At 40.4% G+C, this 22,167-nt stretch overlaps 1 protein-coding gene across 1 annotated transcript in view; it reads right to left on the bottom strand.

Annotated features, from left to right (window-relative positions):
• EIF3M (eukaryotic translation initiation factor 3 subunit M) overlaps positions 1 to 22,167 on the bottom strand; it is a 52,143-nt gene that overhangs the window by 18,012 nt on the left and 11,964 nt on the right. The window contains exons 3-8 of the mRNA XM_026512163.4: positions 8,468 to 8,577; positions 4,748 to 5,579; positions 2,119 to 2,251; positions 1,027 to 1,165; positions 628 to 751; positions 375 to 469 (exon numbers count right to left, since the gene is read on the bottom strand). Of these exons, the coding sequence (XP_026367948.1) occupies positions 375 to 469; positions 628 to 751; positions 1,027 to 1,165; positions 2,119 to 2,251; positions 4,748 to 4,789 (533 nt within the window). The 5' untranslated portion in view covers positions 4,790 to 5,579; positions 8,468 to 8,577. The remainder of the gene's footprint in view (positions 1 to 374; positions 470 to 627; positions 752 to 1,026; positions 1,166 to 2,118; positions 2,252 to 4,747; positions 5,580 to 8,467; positions 8,578 to 22,167) is intronic.

Below are 22,167 nucleotides of genomic sequence, written 5' to 3'. Positions count from 1 at the left end.
CTCATTTAGTAGAGTCTATTGCAAAATTTGATCTTGGGGGCACTGTTTATATGAGACTGATTGTGGAAACTTTGACTAATAGACCCTCACTATCACTAAACAAAAGTGGTAGCACTACCCCGTACTAAGACATCAGCTGTACCATTTTTAGAACAAAAGCAAGTTCTGCTTTTAAAACGTTTAGAGAAATAGAAAACAGAAAACTATTTTAAACTTTGTAGGTGTGTTTAACTTAGTAGGTGAAATTTACAGAAATACATTTACAGCAACTCTGTGGAGAACAAAACAGAGCCAAATCACTCTACTTGTTTTTAAAAACAGCCCCAATTTAGACTGTCTGTGAAGTTTTAAGTTAGTATGTTAATTCGGAATACCTTTTCTTACAATCCACAAGTGCCTCATAAAGGAGCCTTAAAAGGGTGTGCTTTTTTTCAGTGGTGAGGTTCCAATCAGAAATCCATTTTCTCACCTACAAGGTTGACAAGAGGAGGAAATTTAATGACACAGCTGAATACAATTTCGTCATTTAAAAGGTAACATTTAGAACATACATATTTGTTATTTTAGTTATAACATATTCTACACTTCTTATAAGCACAACAAGTAGTATTCCACATAGTAACTCACTTGATCCAGCTCAGTCGGAATATACTGGATGGCCCCACAAGATGCTGCCACTTTAATGAGGCTGCAATATACTGTGTATCTTACAGGAGTGTTCTTATCCATCCCATGGAAAAGGTTGCTTAGCCTGATTAACAAATAAACAAAACAGTGTTTGAGATCAGTAACTATGATGATTGAGATTATCTGCTTTCACAAGAAACCTGAGACACCATTAATAATATCACATTACAAGGAGGGAAATGGGGCGCAGAAAGGTTAAATGACTTGTCCGAGGTCACACAACTAGTTAAGAGCCACAGTTGACAGTCAAGTTCCATAATTCTTGTTTTTAACCATTAAATGACAGCGACGTAAAAAGAGCCTCTTGAAAAACCGAGCCTCTTTCAGTTCTTAACTTACAATTGCAGTCTCAGAGATGGGCGTTCACCTTCCCGAAATTTGACCAGCTTTTCACACAGGCTTTCAATCAGAGCTTCTTGCTTGTCTGGTTCCAAGATCAATAGGAGGGACACCACGCTGTTCATCACACTTTCCACATCTACACATGTATGGATAACACAACAGTGATACTATCATACTTAATGTGTCTAATTAAATATGAATTTCCAGTGTTTTAATATATCAAAGACCATTAAACATAAGACACTTTAGGAAGATGTAATCTGGCTACTGTAAAACAGTTCCAGAGGACACTTTTCCTTCAATGGTGTGCATTATGCTAAAAATATATTATACATGAAACCAGTTCTGTTGTACAGCTAACATTCAGAAAGGGCTGTGTACATTTTATTAAAGAAAAAGGAAATTATTATCTAAGATTTGGTTTTCAACCTGTAAAACAGAAGACTGATATGCATGTCTATATATATGGTTTCAATTTTTACTGGCAAGATATTCAATCATTTGGAAGTTATTGGTTCGGTCTTAAGTTAGAATGCTTTCCCAAGTAAAGAAAACTTTTACATATCAATAGGAAATTACTGAGAAATGAAAGCAGTCAACTTCCTGGCTGGGTGATTGCTTTTTGACTGTAAGATATTAATTACAAACCAAATTTAATTTCAAACTTTAACTAAAGATTACAGGACTCCGAATTTTCAAAATTTCCCATTTTATGTAAATAAATAGGGAATCAGCCAAATAATTAAATTATTTAAATAACTGTCTTTTAGATTACCTGAAATTATATCCCATTTGATATTAGTGTAAACCTATGAAAAGGAAATAAGAGCTTCACTTTTCTTCAGTTCATTCTGAAATTATCAGTATTGAGTATATGCACTTAACACTCAAAAAACATGACCTATTAAAAAAGATGTTTTCTCAAAATAAGCTTACTTCACAGGTGTAACAGATTAGAATAACCTGAAACTACGTGCAAAGATTAAAAAAAAACAGGGCTTAACAGTTCTAAGACAAATTTATAAGAAAAATGTAAAAGTAGATCCTTTCTGATTAGTAAGAAATATTACAAAAAAATTAAAAACAAACCTTTATCATCTTCCTTCAGACATACATCACAGGCCTCAATAATTTGAGCTAAATCTACATGAAGTCCACCTTCGGAGTTCTCTTCTGAAATTTCAGCTCCTTTAGATTTCAGATAAGCTCGAAGCTCAGCAGCCTGTTGAATCAAGTAAGATTGCTATACGTCTCTAAAACCAACAATGCCAAAATTCAAGATCTCAAACCATTCTTTCTTTGAAAAAGTAGGAAGAAAATACTATACTTAACAACTTTAAATTACTATGTTGAAGTGCCTCTCCCTCACCTCAGTCCCATCACAACCCCACAGGAGCCACAGGTTTTCCTCTACAAAACCAAGCGGCTACACAAACCCACTATGACCCACAAGGATCACCTTCAGAATTTCTCTCATCACCTATATGCTGCTGAACTTCCAGTAAACAGCAAAAACTTCTAATATATACCAAAGTGTTTCTGAGGGGGTTGTGTGTGGAGGATAATTAATCTCACCTGGCAAATTCAACCTGTTTTAAAGAAATGAAATTTTATTGCTCTCAAGTATACATAATGGAGCTACTTTAAAAAGTTACAGACATTTGCCATTACCTTGGCAAGAAGGTAATCATTTGTTAAAATGTTTGAGAACCTATACAAGACTAGCATTTTGGAACACACAAAGATAAAAAGGTGATGCCTTTGAATGTTGAATATAGTACTTTTCAAATTGGATCTACTTTGTAATTAATTTTTTAGAATGCAAAATACCTATCTAGATCTGAGAGCATCCTGGGACCTATAACTACAGTACCACATCCAGGTATTGAGATATTTTATACTCTAAAGCATATACATAATATTTAGTAAGGTGCTCTTTTGAGGGCTTGGTATTTATGGCAGCCAAATGTGAATGTAGATGGTACTTAAGGTAATAAAATGAAAAACCTAAGCAAGGAGATGAAAGGATACCATTAGTAAATGCACAGGTATCACATTTTCTAAACCCACAAATATGTTTGGCTACCTACAAAAGGTACGTTAAATCTGTAGATCTGATGACGCTATCCTTTCACATAACACAGTAATTTCACCTATGAGTTGGTATTATAAACTAGATTTCATGGAACAACTATCACCATATCAAAGAGCATAAAAACGCTAGTGGGGAACATGTTTTTCTATGAAGGAAACACAATATGGTCAAAAAAGAAAAAAACCCCACAAGAAAGCATTTTTTTCAGCTTCTGCTTTGTCGATAGAAAGCAAACTTTTCCTAAGAACCATTCAATCAACAGTTTATTGTTTTTATCTGTCATCCTCACTGGCTACAAGTAGTTGTGGTGTAGGACAAGTAAAGGAAAAGACGAAATTCTGAACTCCATTTCCTACTCTACTCAAACACAGAATTTGACCAAAGCTGAACTTCGGAAGCAATCACATATCTACCTGAAAGGAATGGCTGGTGTCAAACTGATGTATTACAAAAGCAGCATAACCTAACTAGAAATGACTCTTTAAAACTAAAATAAGGCCAACGACTTCCTACATCTACAAATTCTTTCCTATGTTAAAATCAAATTCTTTTTTGGGGTAATCTAATAGCCAATTTGTTGGTAACATGATTCCGCTAATAACCATATATGCTTATTTCCTTGTTTTCCACATTTTCCTTTCTAATATGCTCAACTCCTTCCCTAGCCTTATCCACTGCACCCACCCGGCCATTCATTTCCCATTCTTACTGGTCCTTCAGGACTGAGGATCTGCACTTCTGCCATGGCGGGGGGGGGGGGGGGGGGGGGGGGGGAGCAACGTCTGTAATTCTGAGAGTTATCTTATAATAGTAATGGTGTTTTCCTTTATGAAAACCAAATTTCCACGTTAGTGGAGTAGCAAAAAATACAAAACAACACCTACGACTTCACAGAATATGGTTTTCAGTTCTACAAAATTAACTTAGAGAAAATAATTTCAGGTTTCGCTTAACTCCATCAACTGAAGTTTTAACTTTTGTTATGGGAAAAATGAGAAGTATCAGCCAGGCATACAAAAGACCAAGCCCGAAATAAAAAATTTTAAAATATTACGATGGTTCACCAGATGTATGCCTCAAAGCATGAGGTTTATGAAAGGGACGTTTTTTTTCAGGTTTCAGAACTCTCACTCTTGCACAACAAAGAATATATAATATGGCCTCCGTTTAAAATAGGGTCACCTTTGCCTCTGTGATCACAAAATAAAACTATTTTCAGCTTCAATACAAAATAATTTTTTCCTAGATTGCTTACGTCGTCTAAAGATTCGCAACCTCCCACTCCGGATGTGGCTGCAATTGGGAGACGGAAGCAGACACCATTCCCAGTCAAAAAGTGGTGTCGTCAGAAGTGACACGGACTAGAAGAGTCCTGACGCCAACCACGAAGCTGGCCGTAAAGTCTCGGGCCAAGGGCTGGAACCGACGGTCGGCGGGCTAACTCAGCTCCAGGCCGGAAACTAGCCCCACAGCCTCCCTACTCTAGTGTGTGGGAAGGGAGCCGCGGCTCTCAGCCCCGGAGCGGGCTCCGCGGGGCGGCGTTCCGCCCGCCCGGTCCTGGCTCAGCCCCTCCTGAGACTCCCCCAATCCCACCCCGGAGATACTCGCGGCCTGAGAGCACACCTGATCTTCCTCACTGATGTCGATGAAGGCCGGGACGCTCATGTTGAAGGCCCGGGCACGGCGGTCGCTCCACTCGCAAAACCACGCCGACCGGAAAGAGAGCGGCAGCTCGCGGGGGTGCCTCACAACCGCTTCCGGGTTACCCTGCGGGGCGGGGTCATCGAGATAGGCGGGGCCAGGGGGTCGATCCCACGGCGCGCGGGGGACGGAGCGCACGCGCTAGGGCGAGTCTCGCGGACGCTCTGTACAGGGCCAGGTGCTGACACCACCTCTCGCTTCCAACCTTTAGAATGGTGTCGCCTATTTATCCTTCGCGTGAACTCACTTCTTGCACCTTACCTCACCTCCTCCCTGAAATCTTAAGCCAGTCCGGTCTACGAAAATTCTGCTTAAAATTGTTCTTTGCAGCCACAGCCGCCTCTGCCAGCCAGTCTCTCAGGCTGCACTGCACGCGCCTCTGTTGTTGCTTCCCCCAGCCGCCGAGCTTTGACTCTTGGCAGTACGAGAAGAGCCTTCAGGGTTTACGTTTTTTGCTGAGCCCGACAATTTTTTTCGAGTTAAAATTTATCCCACTTTTCAGCGTTTATTGAGGGACCTGCTGGCAGGCAGTGTTCTCTGAGCCAGGGATAGCCGTACTTTGCAAAAGGAGCTCCCGCTTGCGGCTTCCATTGCAGCGGGCGCACACAACACAAATATTTCAAATTAGAGAGGCACCCCTGGATGGCGTGTTTTAAAGCATGGTCTCCAGAGTAGAACTCCTAGAGATGGAATCCCCGCTGTACCTTTTGATAGACGTGTGATTTGCGGCAATTGCTTAACATCCCTGCCTCAGCTTCTTGGAAAAACAAGAATAATTAAGTGCTTACCTCGATGATGTGAGGATTAAGTAAATTAATATATAAAGCGCTTAAAACATGGTGAGCCCTGAATGTATTAGCTATTACTAAAGAACTACTGTATGTAATATGTTAACTAGCATTACCAAAAAGGTAAAAGAAAAAGAGGGAAGGGGAAAAAGAGAAAAAGAAAACCAGAGAGAAAAGGGTGGCTGCCTTCTTAGGTAGGGTGATGAAAGAAAATAGCTCAATTCATATTGAGAACTGAAGAAAATAAGGAAAGTATGAATTAAGAAACCTGCAGGAAAGCATTTCATTCATAAGAACAGCAAGGTAGGGATGCAAGGTAGGGGCAAGCAGGCCTGTGGGCTGATCTAAGTAAGAGAAGAGGAAAGAAAAAATGAAAATAATATTTTAAAAAAAAAAGAAAAATGAAAATAGCCATGGTCAGCCAGATCATGGTCCCCTAGGCCGTAACAAGAATTTTGGCTTTAACACTTAATCAATTAGCAAGCCTCTGACATGTTTTGAGCAGAAGAGTGAGGAGATCAAACTTAACTTTTTTTTTTTTTTCCAAAGGATCACTCTAGCAGGTGTATTGCTCTTTGAGGTAAGCTGGGCCAAGGTCAAAGTAGTGACACCAGTTAGGAAGTTAGTATAGAAGGTGGAGTGAGAGAAGATGGTGGAATGGTGGTCAGAAGCTGAATTCGGATGTTTTAGTTGTAAAGCCGTTAGGATTTAATGACAATCAGATGTGGGGTGTGAGAGAAAGACACAGTCAAAGTGACTCCAAAGTTTTGTCCTGAACTCAAGCCAATGCCTTCTAATATTCTGGTGCAAACTATTTATGGTTATTCCTTGAAACTGCAAGAAAACACAAGAAGCCCACGGTACACACCTGAGATGGTTATTTTTTAGGAAGCAAGGGAAAAATAAATTTTTAAAATGAGAGAATCAAAAAGAACAACCCAATTTAAATGCAAATTAAAAACCTGAGATACCACTACACACTTACTATAATAGCTAATTAAAAGAAAAGATTGACAACACCAGATGCTGTAAGGATGTGGAACAACTAGAGCTCTAATAGGAATGCAGAATGGCAACAGTGATCAAGACAGACAAACAGATGAAAGGAAATGAATAGAGAGAATAGAAACGGACTCACACATGGTCAACTGACTTTTGACCAAGATGCAAAGGCAATTTTAGTCTTTTAAACAAATGGTGCTGAAACAGTTGCCCTTGGCCACCACTACGCTATTTTCTGTCTCTATGAATTTGTCTATTTTGGACAATTCATATAAATGGAATCATACAATATTTGGCCTTCTGTGTCTGGCTTCTTTCTTTTAGCATGATGCTTTCAAAGTTGTAGTATGTATCAGTCCTTCATTCCTTTTTATTGCTTAATAGGATTTCATTGTTATGAATATATCACATTTTATTTATCCATTCATCAAGGGATGCATATTTAGGTTGTTTCCATTTTTTTTTTTTTTTTTGGCTATTATGAATAATGCTTCTATGAACACTCATGCACAAGAATCTGTGCGGACATAGTTTTATATATCTCTTGGGCAAATACCTAAGAGTGGAATGCTGGGTTATATGGTAATTATGTTAAGCTTTTTGAGGAACTAGTTTCCAAAAAGGCAGCAGCTCTCTATGTAATAGCCAAAAATGGGAAATAACCTAAATGTTCCACAATAGCCGAATAGATTAAAAAAATTGTTATACATCCGTGTGATAGAATACTATTCTGCAAGTAAAAAAAAGATAAGCTATTGATATATGCAACATGGGTGAATCTCAAAATACTTTTACTGCATGAAAGAAGCCAGACTTACTATATAATTCCATTTATATAAAATTCTAGATAATACAAACTAACCTAAGTAGTGGCTCTGTAGATTGTTATTGCCTGGGTGCAGGGGACTAGGCAAGGAGAGGGAGAGACGGATTACCAACGGGCATAAAAGGAAGCTTTGGGGGGGGGAGGTTATGGACATGTTCATTACCTTGATTGTGGTGATTGTGTCATGGTTGTAAGCATATATAAGATTTATCAAGTTGTACACTTGAAAAATGTAGTTTGTTGATATTATGAGTCTATCTCAATATAAAAAATGGCACATAAAGAGGGAAAAAAGAGAGGGCTGGGAAGTGCAGAGCCGTCTGGCTAGACCAAACTTAAAAGGATTCATTCTTGCATGGAATACCCTTGATGATGTAGAAACTGAACCTGAGGGCAGGGAACCTCGGTGTCATGTGTGCACTGCATTCCCTGCTCCCACCCTCAGCGCCCAGCACCCAGCAGGTAGTCCGCAGATTGGTCCTGAAGGAATAATCCCTGAGTTCCTCCTCCTTATTATAGCCAAGTCCTAAGAATACCAACTAAGTTCTAAGAATACAAAAAATGAACGTGCCATTAAGTCAAACATTTCTAAGTCTTATCCTTTTTACCACTTTTCTTCATTCTATGGTCCTTGGGAAGTAAAAGAACATCCTTTCAAGGGAAGTTCTTGAGAGGGAGATGGTGAAGGATATGGGCAAAATCATTTGAAACTAAATTTAACCTTTCATTCCTTCATACAGACATATTTATCTCTGTTATGTACTAGGTACTGCTTAGGTATGTGGGATACCAGAAAGAGTGAAACTCAAGGATGCATCTTGAATGGGGATAGGAAGCTTATGTGCCTCAGCTTGAAATCCATTTTTCTAAACTTTCTTCCTAATTTTCAAAACAGGGAATTGGGTTCCATTCCTAATAGCTACTGGGTAGGAGAACCACTTTCAAATGGGTTATAGGGACCAACCTCATGTGAAAAAGTGTATGTTGTATATTCCTATGGTTTACAGTCATTTAAAAATGAGGCACCTGGGTGGCTTAGTTGGTTAAACGGCTGACTCTTGATCTCAGCTCCGGTCTTGATCGCAGGGTCATGAGTTCAAGCCCTGCATTGGGCTCCATGCCCAACATGGATCCTACTTAAAAAAAAAAGAATGATGTCTCAGGTCAAATTGATTTTTACAGGAATGGAAAAATTTTTAGCTTTATTTTTGCTAAATAAAATAAGTGTTCTATGGACTTTTTTTTTCTTTTTCACTTAGGTCTCCTTAACTTAGACAAGATTCTATACATGGCACATTCCATATGTTCCAAATATTTGAGATAAAGAAATTTGGAGCCAGTTGAAGAAATCTGCAGCCAGCTGAAATTGGAGCTGGCTGATTTGAACTTGATCCTATGCCTGAAATAAAATACATGTCACTAGTGTGTTAAAGGCAATAAAATAAGAGTTGTCATTTATACCACCACATTAACATCCTGTTATCATAGACTTCAGAGTTTCTTAAAAACATATCTAGGAACTTTCAAAAAATGAATTGCCAAGAAGTTGAACAAAGCTCCGATCTTCTGCAAGACAACATTCTCTTAGCTGATTTTTTACCTGAAAAATACTAACAAATTTTTATAGTTTTTCTTTATTGTTTAATTTATCTGCTTTTCCTCTAGTGCTATCTCTTTGTTCGTTCTGATCAAGCATTCTGGAAAATGTGGATTTAGTTATATTTTTAATTATTCTATTTGCAAGGGCCATATTAATATATTCACTTGAAATTTTATTATTGGACCAAAACTATCATTTTTCTATAAGGAGAATGCTTTGCATATTATATCCAAAATTTATCTTCAAGTCTATATCAGGCATCTCAACACCATGGAATTATTCATCTGATAAGGGAAAGTATATTTTTATGTCAAAATAGTACACGTAGTTGATTACCTAATAGTAATGCTATATTATCAAGGATAACCCGTTTGAAACAGGCATCATTTAAATTAATAATCATTATCCTTTTACTGATTACACTGACCTTTAAGAAGGTGAGATGTGTTCATTCTTGCATCTCTTCACTTATCAAAGTGTCAGACAAAAGAAAGTTCGATAAATAATTATATTAGTGAATGATACTTTAAAAGTTAACTAAACCGATTTATAATAAATCCTGATAATCGCCTCAAATTTTAATTGTGAATGAAAAATAGATAATTATAAGATTCTAGAAAGACATAAAAGAGTTCAAAAAAAAAAAAGTGTGGCAGAGACTACCACTTGTCACCCTGCTACCCATCTTCTTCCTCCTTGGTCGCAAAGCCCTCCCTGTGGCACAGGCGTGGCAGTGTACCCTTCTGTGCAACTAAAGTTATCAGCCTAATTATGGTGAGGGATGGCCAATGAGATGTAACTGGGGATTCTGAGAGTACCTTTTTGGAAAGCTCTAATAAAGGAGCAGATTTGGCCTGGAAGCTGATTCTTTTGCCCTTACCCCTTTCCCCTTCTTGCTGCCTAAAACAGAAACTTGATGGTGAGAGTTGCAGCAACCAAACGAAAACCAAGAGGTGGCCTTAATGATGGAAGCCATGATGATGGAGAGGAAAGATGGAAGGATTCCATGTCCCCGATAACATCAGGAAGATGCGGTGCCTGCTCATGACTACCTCTGGACTTATTTTACTTAAGAGAAAAATAAACCTCCAACTGGTTTAATCCACCACTCTGTTGGATTTCTCTTATGTGCAGCGGAACCTAATCCTGACCGACACAAAGAGAAAAGCCTAAAATCTAAAGTCATAATTTTGTAAGTAAAAAAAGTTTACATAAGTGTAAATTCACAAATTTTTATAACGTGTATTTGTGATGGGAATTGCAATCTCTTTTCGTGCTGTTGTGGTGTAACATTGAATTTACAAAGCAACTATCATCTCAGGATCTCAGAGATTTACAGCTAATAATTAAATTTTACGCTAGTGATGCAATGTACGATCATAGTGACTTTATAGGTGAAACAACCTTTGAAGCCAGTTGATTGGTGACTCACTGGGACATACTGCACCTGAGCTGTAGCTTGAGCAGTAAAACAACACAGTGCCTTAAATCTCAAACACTTTGACCAATAGAAAACATTAATCTTCCCATTAGTCTTTGTAGTAAGAGAAAATTCATAAGGTGAACTTCTTCACTTCCCATGGCATAACCAATCATCGAAACATTCATAAATCTGTTGAATCTAAGGAAGACACGTTCATCATTTATGTTTTTGAATGACTTCAGAAAGGCATGTCTACACCAGAGGGGGGAAATGCACTCACTACTCAAGAGGCTTATTAGCTATAGACAATGCGAATGCAAGACGAGCTTTATGAGCTAATAAGTTTGATGTTTTTAGAAAAACCCCATTATTTTGAGCTCCTACATGAACCACACTAACCATAATCCTGTAAAGTATTATTACTTTTTTAAATAATTGTATTTGAAGATGAAGCCACAGAGGCTCAGAAGAGTTAGGGAGCTTTGCCACCAGGAGACACAGAGCATCGGCGAGCATGGATTCTCACGTTAGAAGCACTGCTCTTATCTCCTCTTTTTTGTTGGTTGGTGATGATTACATTTTTAAAATAAAATGTAAGACGTCTTTTCCCGATGTGGAATATATACATTTAAATTAACTTTTGTATTGAAGTGTAATAATGCCAAGAAAAATGCACCAATCATAAGTACACACTTTGATGAATCATCACGGGGAACACACACGTGTCACCGCCGTCCAGGTCAACGGAAGACTAGTCATTAGTCTGGTAAAGGCAAATCAAAACCCAAACGAGATACCCTTGTGCATCCGCTAGAATGGCTGTGATAAAAAGAGAGTAACAAGTGTTGATGAGCATGTAGAGAACTTGGAGCCCTCAATACGCTGAGGATGAGAACGTAAAGTGACGCAGCCACTTTGGAAAACAGTCTGGCAGTTTCGTTAAAAAGGCTAACCATACAGTTAGGTGACCTACCAATTCCACTCCCAGGTATATATCCTGAGAATTGAAAACTATGTACAAAAACATGTCCACAAATATTCATACCAGCATTATTCAAAATAGTCGAAAACATTCATAACAGCCAAATGATATCAGCTGATGAATGGATAAACCAAATGTGGTATATGTATACAGTGGAATTTTATTCGGCAGTAAAAAGGAATGGAGGACTGATACATGCTCCGACATGAATGAACGTGGACAGTCTGATGCTAAGTGAAAGAAGACAGAAACCAGAAACAGCACATACTGTACAATTCCATGGTGGGGGGCACAGGGGAGAGAATGGGGAGGGATAACTAAAAGGGGAGAGGTTTCTTTGTGGGGTGATGGAAGTGTTCCCAAAATCACTGTGGTACTGGCTACACACACTGTGAGTATATGTACTAAAATCCATTGAAATACAGACTTGAAATGGGTGCGTTTTATGGTATGTGAATTATACCAATAGAGTTAGTTGTTTTTTAAAAGGAAATAAAGAATGCACAGCAGAGGCAGATGGGGGACAAAATAGCATCTTCATTACTGATAGAAGTAGGTCATATGGCTTTTGACCTCTTAACTAGATATGCTGGGTAAACCTCAACTCCAGAATTAGCAGATTTACCTACCTGGCCACAGGCAAGGCTGGATAGGGAGGCCTCGGACACTAGTTAAGACTTAGATCCTGGAAGAGGACTGAACTGATGCTCTCTGTGGCCAACTTGCCCCAGGGGAAAAAGAGGCAGTAACACACTGGGTCCCCACTACGCGGGGCTAGTGGAGAAAGACACCTCCAATTTCCTAGCACAAGGCTGCACGCTATGGGAGACCCGCTCCTCCTGAGTGGAAAATGGTGGATGTGAAATGAGCCTCATTGTTCTTCCCACAAGCACTGATCAGAGAAATCACTCCACTTCCCATTGGGCAGAGGCACAGGAAGATAGGCAGAGACCAGAGGGACACTTTGTAAAGCTCTCTTCACATGGAAGGAAACATCGGGGATAGGGAGGCGACCATATCCCGCAATTCTGAACAGCTTTTCTGTTCTCTCTCTCTTTTTTTTTTTTTTTAAGATTTTATTTATTTGTCAGACAGAGAGAGAGAGCACAAGCAGAGGGAGAAGGAAGCTTCCTGCCGAGCAAGAAGCCCTGTGTGGGATCCATCCCAGGACCCTGGGATCATGACCTGAGCCGAAGGCAGACGCTTAACCTACTGAGCCACCCAGGTGTCCCCTGAATGGCTTTTCTATCCTTTTTATGTACATTTCTATTCAGACTCATTATTTCTTGTCTAGATTATTGAAGGCATCTCCCGTCTGTTCTCCCTGTATCCACTTTCACTGCCCTGCCTCTGACCCTCGGAGACTGTACTCCTAGGACCCACAGGACAGTTAGAGCTGAAGGATCGGTTCTGTCCAGGTAGCATTAACATTTTTTAAAATAAATTGCTGTGGTGGACACTGCTGGTAATTTACCCAATACATGTTTTCTCTGTTTACTTTTACTAGCAGAATGCTGCTTTGGTTCAGGGTGGCATCATGACCACCTAAGGAACTGTTTTCCAGCCTCTGTGTGCAGCTGGGGGTGGGGATGTGACCTCTTTCGGCTGATAAGATGAAAAGAAAGTTACTATGTGGGGCTCTCTCAAGAGTTCTTTAAATGGAGGCATACTCACTGGCAGGAGCCCTTACCCCTTTGTCTTTCCCCTTCCTGCTACCGGGGTTGCAGACTTGAGGCGAAGGTGGGGCAAGCCCTTCGAAACCCCGGGGTAAGAGGCTGAGGATTAGCGCCACACGCTAACAGCATTGGATAAGGCAGCTAGACGGAACCCCCTTCTCAGCCCTGGGAAAATCACCTCTAGATTTCTAGTTTTGTGAGTGAAATTCACCACTTATTTGCCTAAGACACAGTATGGCGGTTTTATTTTATTACTTGGAGCCAATCTCACTGGACAAATTTGGTACCAGAAGTAGAGTGCTTTAATTAAGAGAACCTAAAATATGGCCGTGGCTTACAGAAAGAAGCCCTTGATGATGAGGACAGATTTTGCAGGCTAGAAAAAGCATGAACCTTGTTGCATGGTATCAAAGCATTCCCCATGGAAAACTCTCTCCTATTTCTTGGGACATAAACCCTGGTGTTTTAGGTTGTTGTTAGAGGAAAAGAGTAGATATAATTCATATTGACATATGCTGGTGACTTCTTGCCACTTTCTACAAAGAGCCAAAGGGTAGGGGTGAATTCAGACTGTGTGGATGGGCCCAGATGTATGTCAGACGTACGTGTCACAGGAAAGGAACCCCAAGCTTAGGGAACCCAAATATTTGATAAGGGGCTGTAAGCATGCTTGACCCTTGTTCTGGAGAGAAGCACTATTGTTATCTTCCACGGGACTGTCTTCTACACAGACATTCTTGGAAAGAGAGTTGGAAACTAAAGGCTGTTATCAGTGCTTCAGCACACAAGACGTGTACTGACGCAAGAAGCCCAAGGAAAGTTGTCTCAGCAGTATATCGGCAAAGAAACTCCAGACTTGTCTGGAAACAGCCACTAAGTGTTCAACCCTTAAGGCCACCCCAGGACCCTAAATTCACACCTATGAGATAGAAATGGGCTATGAGGTTCTGTGAGGTCCCCAGGGAAGGCATCCTTTCCAAAGCTCTTCTCATAGGATGCCCTGGAGGATAATGGACTACGATTTCTCCAGAAAGCAGAACCAGAAGCAATCAGATGTGCTAACCAAGGTCTTATACCACCACCAAGGCAAGAAGTCCTCAGTCCTGCCACCAGAACACCATGTTTGATGTCTGCTCTGTCTGCCATATTTCCCATTCTCCTCTTTCCTGAACTGAAGTTGTTACTGAAATCCTGGTCTCTCTCTATTGCACATTTAGTCACCGTGTCTTTTAGTGTTAAGGTCACCAAAGGAGGAGACACATCTGGAACTGTGCATATCCGGGGCTAAGATTCTGAACTGTATGAAGTACTTGGATGGACATTTTTTTTTCTTTAAGGTGCTCTCCCTTTTGGATGGAGAGGTAGCATGCTTAGTTGCCTGAGAGATATTTGCATTATGTTCTCCTGAGAATTTTAGTATGATTGGTCATGTGTCATTACTAAGCATACTAAACAGCTAAGAAGGATGTTGTAGTGGGCTTTCTCATGTTTTTTGGCTATTTATCACTTTTTGGACATCCTTGTTGTGATTTCCAGCCTTCTGATGGCTATCTCCCCTGAGGGGGAATTCAGGAAACAAATTCCCCAACATTTGACCTCAGGCTCCATCAGTTAGATGGACCCACTTGAATCTACTATTTGTGAACCAGCGACTTGAAGAAGAGAACTCTATGCATAACCTGCTTGGAAAAGGTTGCAGCAGAGGCCCCTGGCTTTCAGGCGCTACAGTGCCGGTGGCCTGTCCCCATATGTCCCCTGGGGCAGCAGCAGCTGTTATGGCTTTTGTAGGCCAGGCGGGCCATGTAGTTTGGGGTGTTGTTTTAAGAACAGCCTCAAGCCTATTTGTCCAGCTCACCCAACATTTCTGTGAGCGGCCCCAGATATTCCTTTTATTTCTTTTTACCTTTTTATTGAAACATAGTTTGCATACAGAAAAGCACACAAATTTGGCAGCAAAACAGGGGTGGGGTCTGGGAGGGGTCCGCCCCCAGGTACAAACAATATGGAGGTACCTTGTCTGTGATCATTTAAAAACAGTAACAAAGCTGATCCCGCTTCTTACTACCGCCATGCACAATTCCTTCTAAATAATGTGAAGGACAGGGGCGCCTGGGGGGTTCAGATGGTCAGCTCAGGTCACCATCTCCAGGTCCTAGGATGGAGCCCCACATCGGGCTCCCAGCTCAGTGGGAAGCCTGCTTCTCTCTCTCCCTCTGCTTGTGTTTTCTCTCTCTCAAATGAATAAATAAAATCTTTAAAAATAAATAAATAAATAAATAAATAAATAAATAAATAAATAAAGTAGAGGATAGAATAGTCCTCCCTGAAAAAACCTTTTGATGGTTAAGTTTTAAGTAATCAGTGCAGTTACTATTGAATTAAATATATATAAATATTTTTAAAATATATAAATACATATGTTAACCTGTGGAATCTGATGCTATCTTACATTCTTATAACTATATTAATTTATAGGAAAATACATTGATATATTATTCTGATGCAATTATATATATTTATAAAACATTAAATATATATTTCTACCATACATATGAGAATCAAATTAGCACACTATAATTTCTTATTTTTTAATAAGCATCATATTCTATAAGGAATTGAATTTGGAGGCCATCCAGTGATATAGCTGGGCCGTGACATATGTGGGCTCAGCTACGTGGGTACATCTCGAAAGTAACTCTTTCCCCTTCTGAAATCTTTTGAGCTGGCTTTCTGCACAGATTGGGTTTCTAACCCCTGTGGTCCTACATATTTCTGTTTAAGTAAGGGGTTCAAAATAAACAACTAATGGTGTGGTGAATGCAAAGACAGAGAAACAGAACTGAAATTACTTCAATTCTGTCAATCTATGACTACTTTAAGTTTTATTTTGTATTCAAAATTTGAACAGTGAAACGGGAACTGCAAGATACTTTCATAAAAATTTTTATTTTCCAAATTTTACTTCATATGTAATATATTTTATTGAATTTGAATAATGTCTTTAACATTGAAATTTCTTTTTAAAAAGTTGGTTAATTATTGATAGAATTCTGATCATTTCCAATGTGTGTGTGTGTGTGTGTGTGTGTGTGTGTGTGTGTAGGGGGTGGTTTCCCTAGACCAGCAAGCAATTCCGGACACCAGCCACCTACCCAGAGACAGCATCAGATTCCACAGGTTAAGAACTCGGTCCCATAGGGCTGCTCCCCACCCCCATCCTCCACTTCAGACGCCAATCCCAAGTCCAGGTGACTTGTTACCTGCACTTCTGCTGAACCAGCTGGAGACTGGAGTTTCCAGCAGCCGCCTCCTCAGCTTTAACTTGCTACAGCGGCTCGCACAACTCAGAGAAACATTTCACTTACCAGATCCCTGTTTTGGTATAAAAGGATATAACTCAGAAGCAGTCAGATGAAGAGATGTGTAGGACAAGGTAGGGGGGTGGGGGGGGCAAGGGCAGGGAACTTTCATGCGGAGCACCCCCGTCCCAGCACCACCACGTGCTCACCAAACCGGAAGCTCCTGGAACACAGTCCTTTTGGGTTTTTATGGAGGCTTCATGACAAAGGCGTGATTGATTACACTATTGGCCATTGATGACTGAACTCAATCTACAGCCCCTCTCCCCTCCTGGAGAGGAGACGGGTGGGGGGACTGGAAGTTTCAATCTTTTAATCATTTGGTTGGCTCTCCAAGCAACCAGCCCCTAGCCAGTAGGTCACCTCATTAACATAACAAGAGACACCTTTATCCCTCTGATCACAGGAAATTCCAAGGGTTTTAGGAGCTCTGTGCCAGAAAGGGGGATGAAGACCAAAACATTTGTTTTTCACTATAAATCACAATATCAAAATTATTTAAAACCTTATATATAATGTGTATGGGTGTATACACCCATACACACACACACACACACACACACACGTAAAATTTAACTCAAAAAGATTTCACGGTCTAAGTTTCTTTTATAGCTATGATTATTTTAGTTTTATTTCATGACTATTATTGAAAATGATTTTGTCACGTAGAGGAGGGAGGTGTTTAAAATAAATACTCTGGGGGGGGCGTGGTGCCTGGGTGACTCAGCTGGTTGAGCTTCCAGCTCTTGGTTTCAGCTCAGGTCATGAACTTACGATCGTAGGATCAAGCCCCACATCTCTCCCTCTGCCTCTGCCTGTGCCCACCCCTCCCAGCTTGTGCTCTCTAAATAAATAAATACATAAATAAATACTTAAAACAAATAAATACACTAGGGACACCCCTGCACATATCATAAACGTATGGCCCAATAACTGCTCACAAACTGAACATATACCAATATATCCAGAGCCAGATAAAGAGACAATATTTTGAGAACCTCAAAACATCCTGTTGTGTTCCCTCCAGTCACAACACTCCTTCCCAAGGGTAACCACTATTCTGATCTCAGACAGCATGGATCAGTTTTGCCTGTTCTTGTGTTAAATATAAATGGAATCACACAGAATGTACTCTTCAGTTTCTGGCTTCTTTTCCTCAACATTTTTGTAAGATTTATCCATATTGCTGCATGGAGTTAGATCATTCATTTTCATTATATATAGTGTGCCATTGCGTGAACATATTACACTGTATTATCCTTCCTAGTGTTAATGGGCATTTGAGTAATTTCCATCTCTCAACAGCTCTGTGAATATCCTAGTATGTGTCTAGTCTACATATCCTAGTATGTAGGGAACATGCCTACACACTTCAGTTAGGTGTATATCTAGGGAAGAGGTTGCTGGAACACAAGGCATATATATGTTTGCCAAACAATTTTCCAAAGTGGCTTTACTGTGCTAAATATCTTTTTCAAAAAATGTATTTTCTCAGGATACCTGGGGTGGCTTAGTCGGTTAAGCGCTCCACTCTTGATCTCAGCTCAAGCCTTATCTCAGGGTCATGAGTTCAAGCCCTGTGTTGGGCTCCACACTGGGCATGGAGTCTACTTAAAAAAAAAAAAAAAAAAAAAAAAAAAAAAATATATATATATATATATATATATATATATATATATATATATGATCTAGAATCACTTTCTACTCCTTGCAGCTAACTAAGTACCTTACTGACAACATTGCCATTCAAACACTAGGGAATTTTACATTAAAATATAGATGATCCACTTTATTTTGAAAAGTGAACAATCTGACAGCACTGGGTTAAAATTCCTGCTTGTCAGCAATTGACTGAAACTGCACAAAGGCTGTTCCTTTAGCCAAGGCTTATGCTTCTGCGTTTGCCACCGGGCCTGCTACTCCCTGTTGTTACACCTGGCCTGCTTGAGTCATTGATCCCACATGCCTAGGCCATGGAAGCACCTGTGTTTAGGATCTTTCATGATACTACTTAAAAAAAAAAAAAATCTTTGTGAAAGTAGATCTGATTGGGGCACCTGGCTTAGTCGGTTAAGCGTCTGCCTTTGGCTTGGGTCACGATCCCAGGGTCCTGGGATGGAGCCGCACGTCATCGGGGAGACTGCTTCTCCCTCTCCCTCTGCCACTCCCCCTGCTTGTGCTCTCTCACTCTTTGTCAAATAAATAAGTGCAATCTTTAAGGGAAAAAAAGTAGATCTGATTGTCCTCTGTTTATAACCTTTGAATGTCTCCCATTGTAACATATGCAATGAGAATGAATGATTTACATGGGTATAATAGCAGTCCTCAAACTTTATTGTACATAGGAATCACCTAGAGGTCTTTTCAACCTCACCCATCATTTTTCTTGAGATTCGGAATCCTAAGAGCCCAGGGATTTGCATTTTAATGAGGAAGCTCTACAGTAGTCTGAGACAGGTGTTCCTTGGATCACAGTTTGAGAAACACTGGCTTATTGAGTGAAATCCCAACTCCTTACCATGCCATATAAAGAGTCCTATGCCCCACTGCCCACACACATTCACAGGCACACAGAGCCCAGATTCAGATATATTGAACTATTTGTACTTTCCTGAATTCACCAGCCAGTTTCATATCCTCGAGCCTTTGCTTATGCTTCTCCATTTACCTTGAATGTCTGTTGTCCAATGTCCACAGATGAACACACACTAACTTTCAAGACTCTGATCAAGCATCATCTCTTTTGGGAAACCTTGTATGCCCACTTACTCCTCACCCTCTCTCTAGAGAAATAAAGGACTCTTTTCTTTGTCCGCCCTCTGTATCCCATGCAAACTTCCATAATCGACCTCTACAACATTATATTGTATGTATATGTCTGCCTATCCCGACCAGTCTGCGAGCCCCTGAAAAGTCATGACCCTGTGTTATTAGTCTTTGCAGCAAAGGGCCTAGCACAGTGCTTGATACATTATTAGATGGTTTAAAACAGTGAGCCACTCAAAGAATAAAAATATTACTCTCCTGAAGTTAAGCCAAGTACCACAACTCATCTCTAACTAGATATACTCTAGCTACAAAAATACTTTTCAAACTCTGAAAGGGCAAAAAAAAAAAAATAGGTTTAATAAGGAAAGACATATCAAATTTCTGCTGATCCAGAAGCTCCATGAATGAGCAGGATTAATATTTCAAGGTATGTACTCTAGAATTTTCTTCTACAGTCTCAAGAGATCGGGGTGAAATGTCCAGACTCCAGACTGTTTTCCTCTCTAAACTATTAACATCGGAATTAATAACGTCGGCAATTTTTCACTGCAGAAAAAGTGTGTTCTGAAGCATAGTTGTTTGGGACGCATAAGCCACCTAGTCGCATTTGAATCTGGGGCAAAGATGTAGTTTTTTATGTTCGAGAGCTCTACGTTTCTCCTACACAATTATTAGTTCTCTGGCCTTGTATCTTACCCCCATATGCATCCTAAGACCAAGCTATAAAAAGTGACTTGTAATTTCTCAAATGCAAAGATTCTCCCCCACCTCCTTCTGAACTTGGTGAACTTGCGTTTTGCTGTCAAGGCTTTTTTTTTCTATCACCCACTGGATGGAGCCTAAGCCTTTCCTGTCTGCGGCTTTCTTCTACACCTGCCAGGCTCCTGCCACATTGGCTGCCGCTTATCTGTGTTCTCATCTCACCCCCCCACATATCACCATCACTGCACTCCCCACCCTTGACCCGCAATGCTGTAGTTCACTTCCCTTTCTCCTAGCCCAGGGACTGTGTTTCAACTCCGCAGCCTCGGTGTCAGAACAATGGTCCCTTAATTAATGCTTTCTGAATCTCCCGTGCACTTACCATGTGTCAGATTCTGTCCTGGCTGCTTGGGATACAGATTGGTAAGTAAAATCACCAAAGGTCCTGCCTGAGAGGAGCAGACATTCTAGCAGAGGGAGACAGATAGGAAGACTTCATAAATAAGCAAATCACATAGTACGTTAGAAGGTAACAAGTTTTATGGAGATAAAAAAGAAAAAAAAAATAGAGCAGGGTAAAGGGGAGCAACCAGGTAGGGGCTGGTGGCTTGCAAAGAGTGACCAATTTACCCAAGAGAAAGGAAGCCAGAAGCAAGATTATAAAGGAGGTTTCGTGGGACTTACATGTGGGGGCCTGAATAGGGATTTCAGGTGTAGCGAGAGGTTTAAACCCAAAAAGGCATTCCAGGCAGAAGCCACATACCCAAAGTCACGCAGTCTTGAGTGCTAACGATATGTATGTGGGAGGGGGGGCAGTCATGGGGGGCTGGGGAGTGTGGGGTGCCCGCCCAAGGAGTGGAAGATGAAGCTGGTGAGGAGCACGGGGCCAGGATGTGAAGGGACTTGCATGCCCCGCTAAGGAGTTTGCACTTTACCCTGTAGACAGCCGGGGTCCTGTTGATGATTTTATGCAGGGGAATGTCATGTTTATATTTATTTTTAAAAAGATAATTCTGGCAGATGTACTGGAGTGGTGAGAGTCTGGGCAAGTCACTTAACCTCCCTCTTCCTCTGTTTTACCATCTATCAAATGAGATGGGCCATATCTGCTCACGTACCTCCTAGGATTTCGGTGAGAAATAGATAAGAGACATGGAAACACTTCGAAAAGTATATGGTATTGTAAAAAGGCAAGCTGGAGCTGTTGTTATTTCAGCTGTGCTGTGTTTGGAAATGCGGTTTTACAGAAACCCAAAGAATCAAGGAGCAAAGCAGAGGGATGACCCCACTTCTGTTTCCCTAAAAGAATAAAATCCAATAAGGCTCTAATTTGTTGACTGCCGATGTCAGCTCTCCACTACAAAGAGCTAAGGGGGCTTACAGAATATAAAGAAAACCACTCCTGGAGAGCGTAGAGTCTACCTGGAGAGGCATAATCCTTCTAGGAAATGAAAACAAGTGCAGGAAAATATGATCCAATCCAAAAGGAAAATGCTGGAAGGGGGCAGAGATTGAAGGAGTTGAGACTCCCTACAAGAAAAGACACTCATGAAATTTGTCCTAATGGAGATGACGATTTGCTAATAACAGCCCATCTGTCATTCCACTCCCTCTTATGGGGCAGAATGGGTAGAGGAACCAGGAAAATATTTCTCCAGGTAGAAAATTTTATTTCATATTTGGTGGCAGCATGCAATCTATTCCCCAAAAATAATGCTAATAAACAAGTTACAGAAGTTCGACGTTTTCAAAATTATGAGTTACTTGGTAACCAGCATGAGAAAGCCTCATTACAGAAATATCTTGGGTCAGTCTACCAAGTGCTGTTCCCTTTCCAGGTATTTGGTGGGTAAAAACAGATCCTAGGCATATGAAATTATGTCTTTAGGTTCCTTCTTGAATGCAAGTTTGAGTTAGTTTCACCCATTTTGAATGGTAATTTTCTATCTCCAGCTAGCCCTCATTGTTCTGTAAATATATAGCACTTAAAATTTTTTGTCCAAAAAAATTAAATTAAATCTAAAAAAGAAAAAAAAATTTTTTTCTAAAGATTTTATTTATTTGACAGAGATAGAGACAGCCAGCAAAAGAGGGAACACAAGCAGGGGGAGTGGGAGAGGAAGAAGCAGGCTCCCAGCGGAGGAGCCCAATGCGGGGCTCGATCCCAGGATTCTGGGATCACGCCCTGAGCTGAAGGCAGACGCTTAACGACTGA

Source organism: Ursus arctos, unplaced genomic scaffold (assembly GCF_023065955.2).
Source record: "Ursus arctos isolate Adak ecotype North America unplaced genomic scaffold, UrsArc2.0 scaffold_23, whole genome shotgun sequence".
NCBI lineage: Eukaryota > Metazoa > Chordata > Mammalia > Carnivora > Ursidae > Ursus > Ursus arctos.
This window is presented reverse-complemented; position numbering and strand designations above follow the sequence as displayed.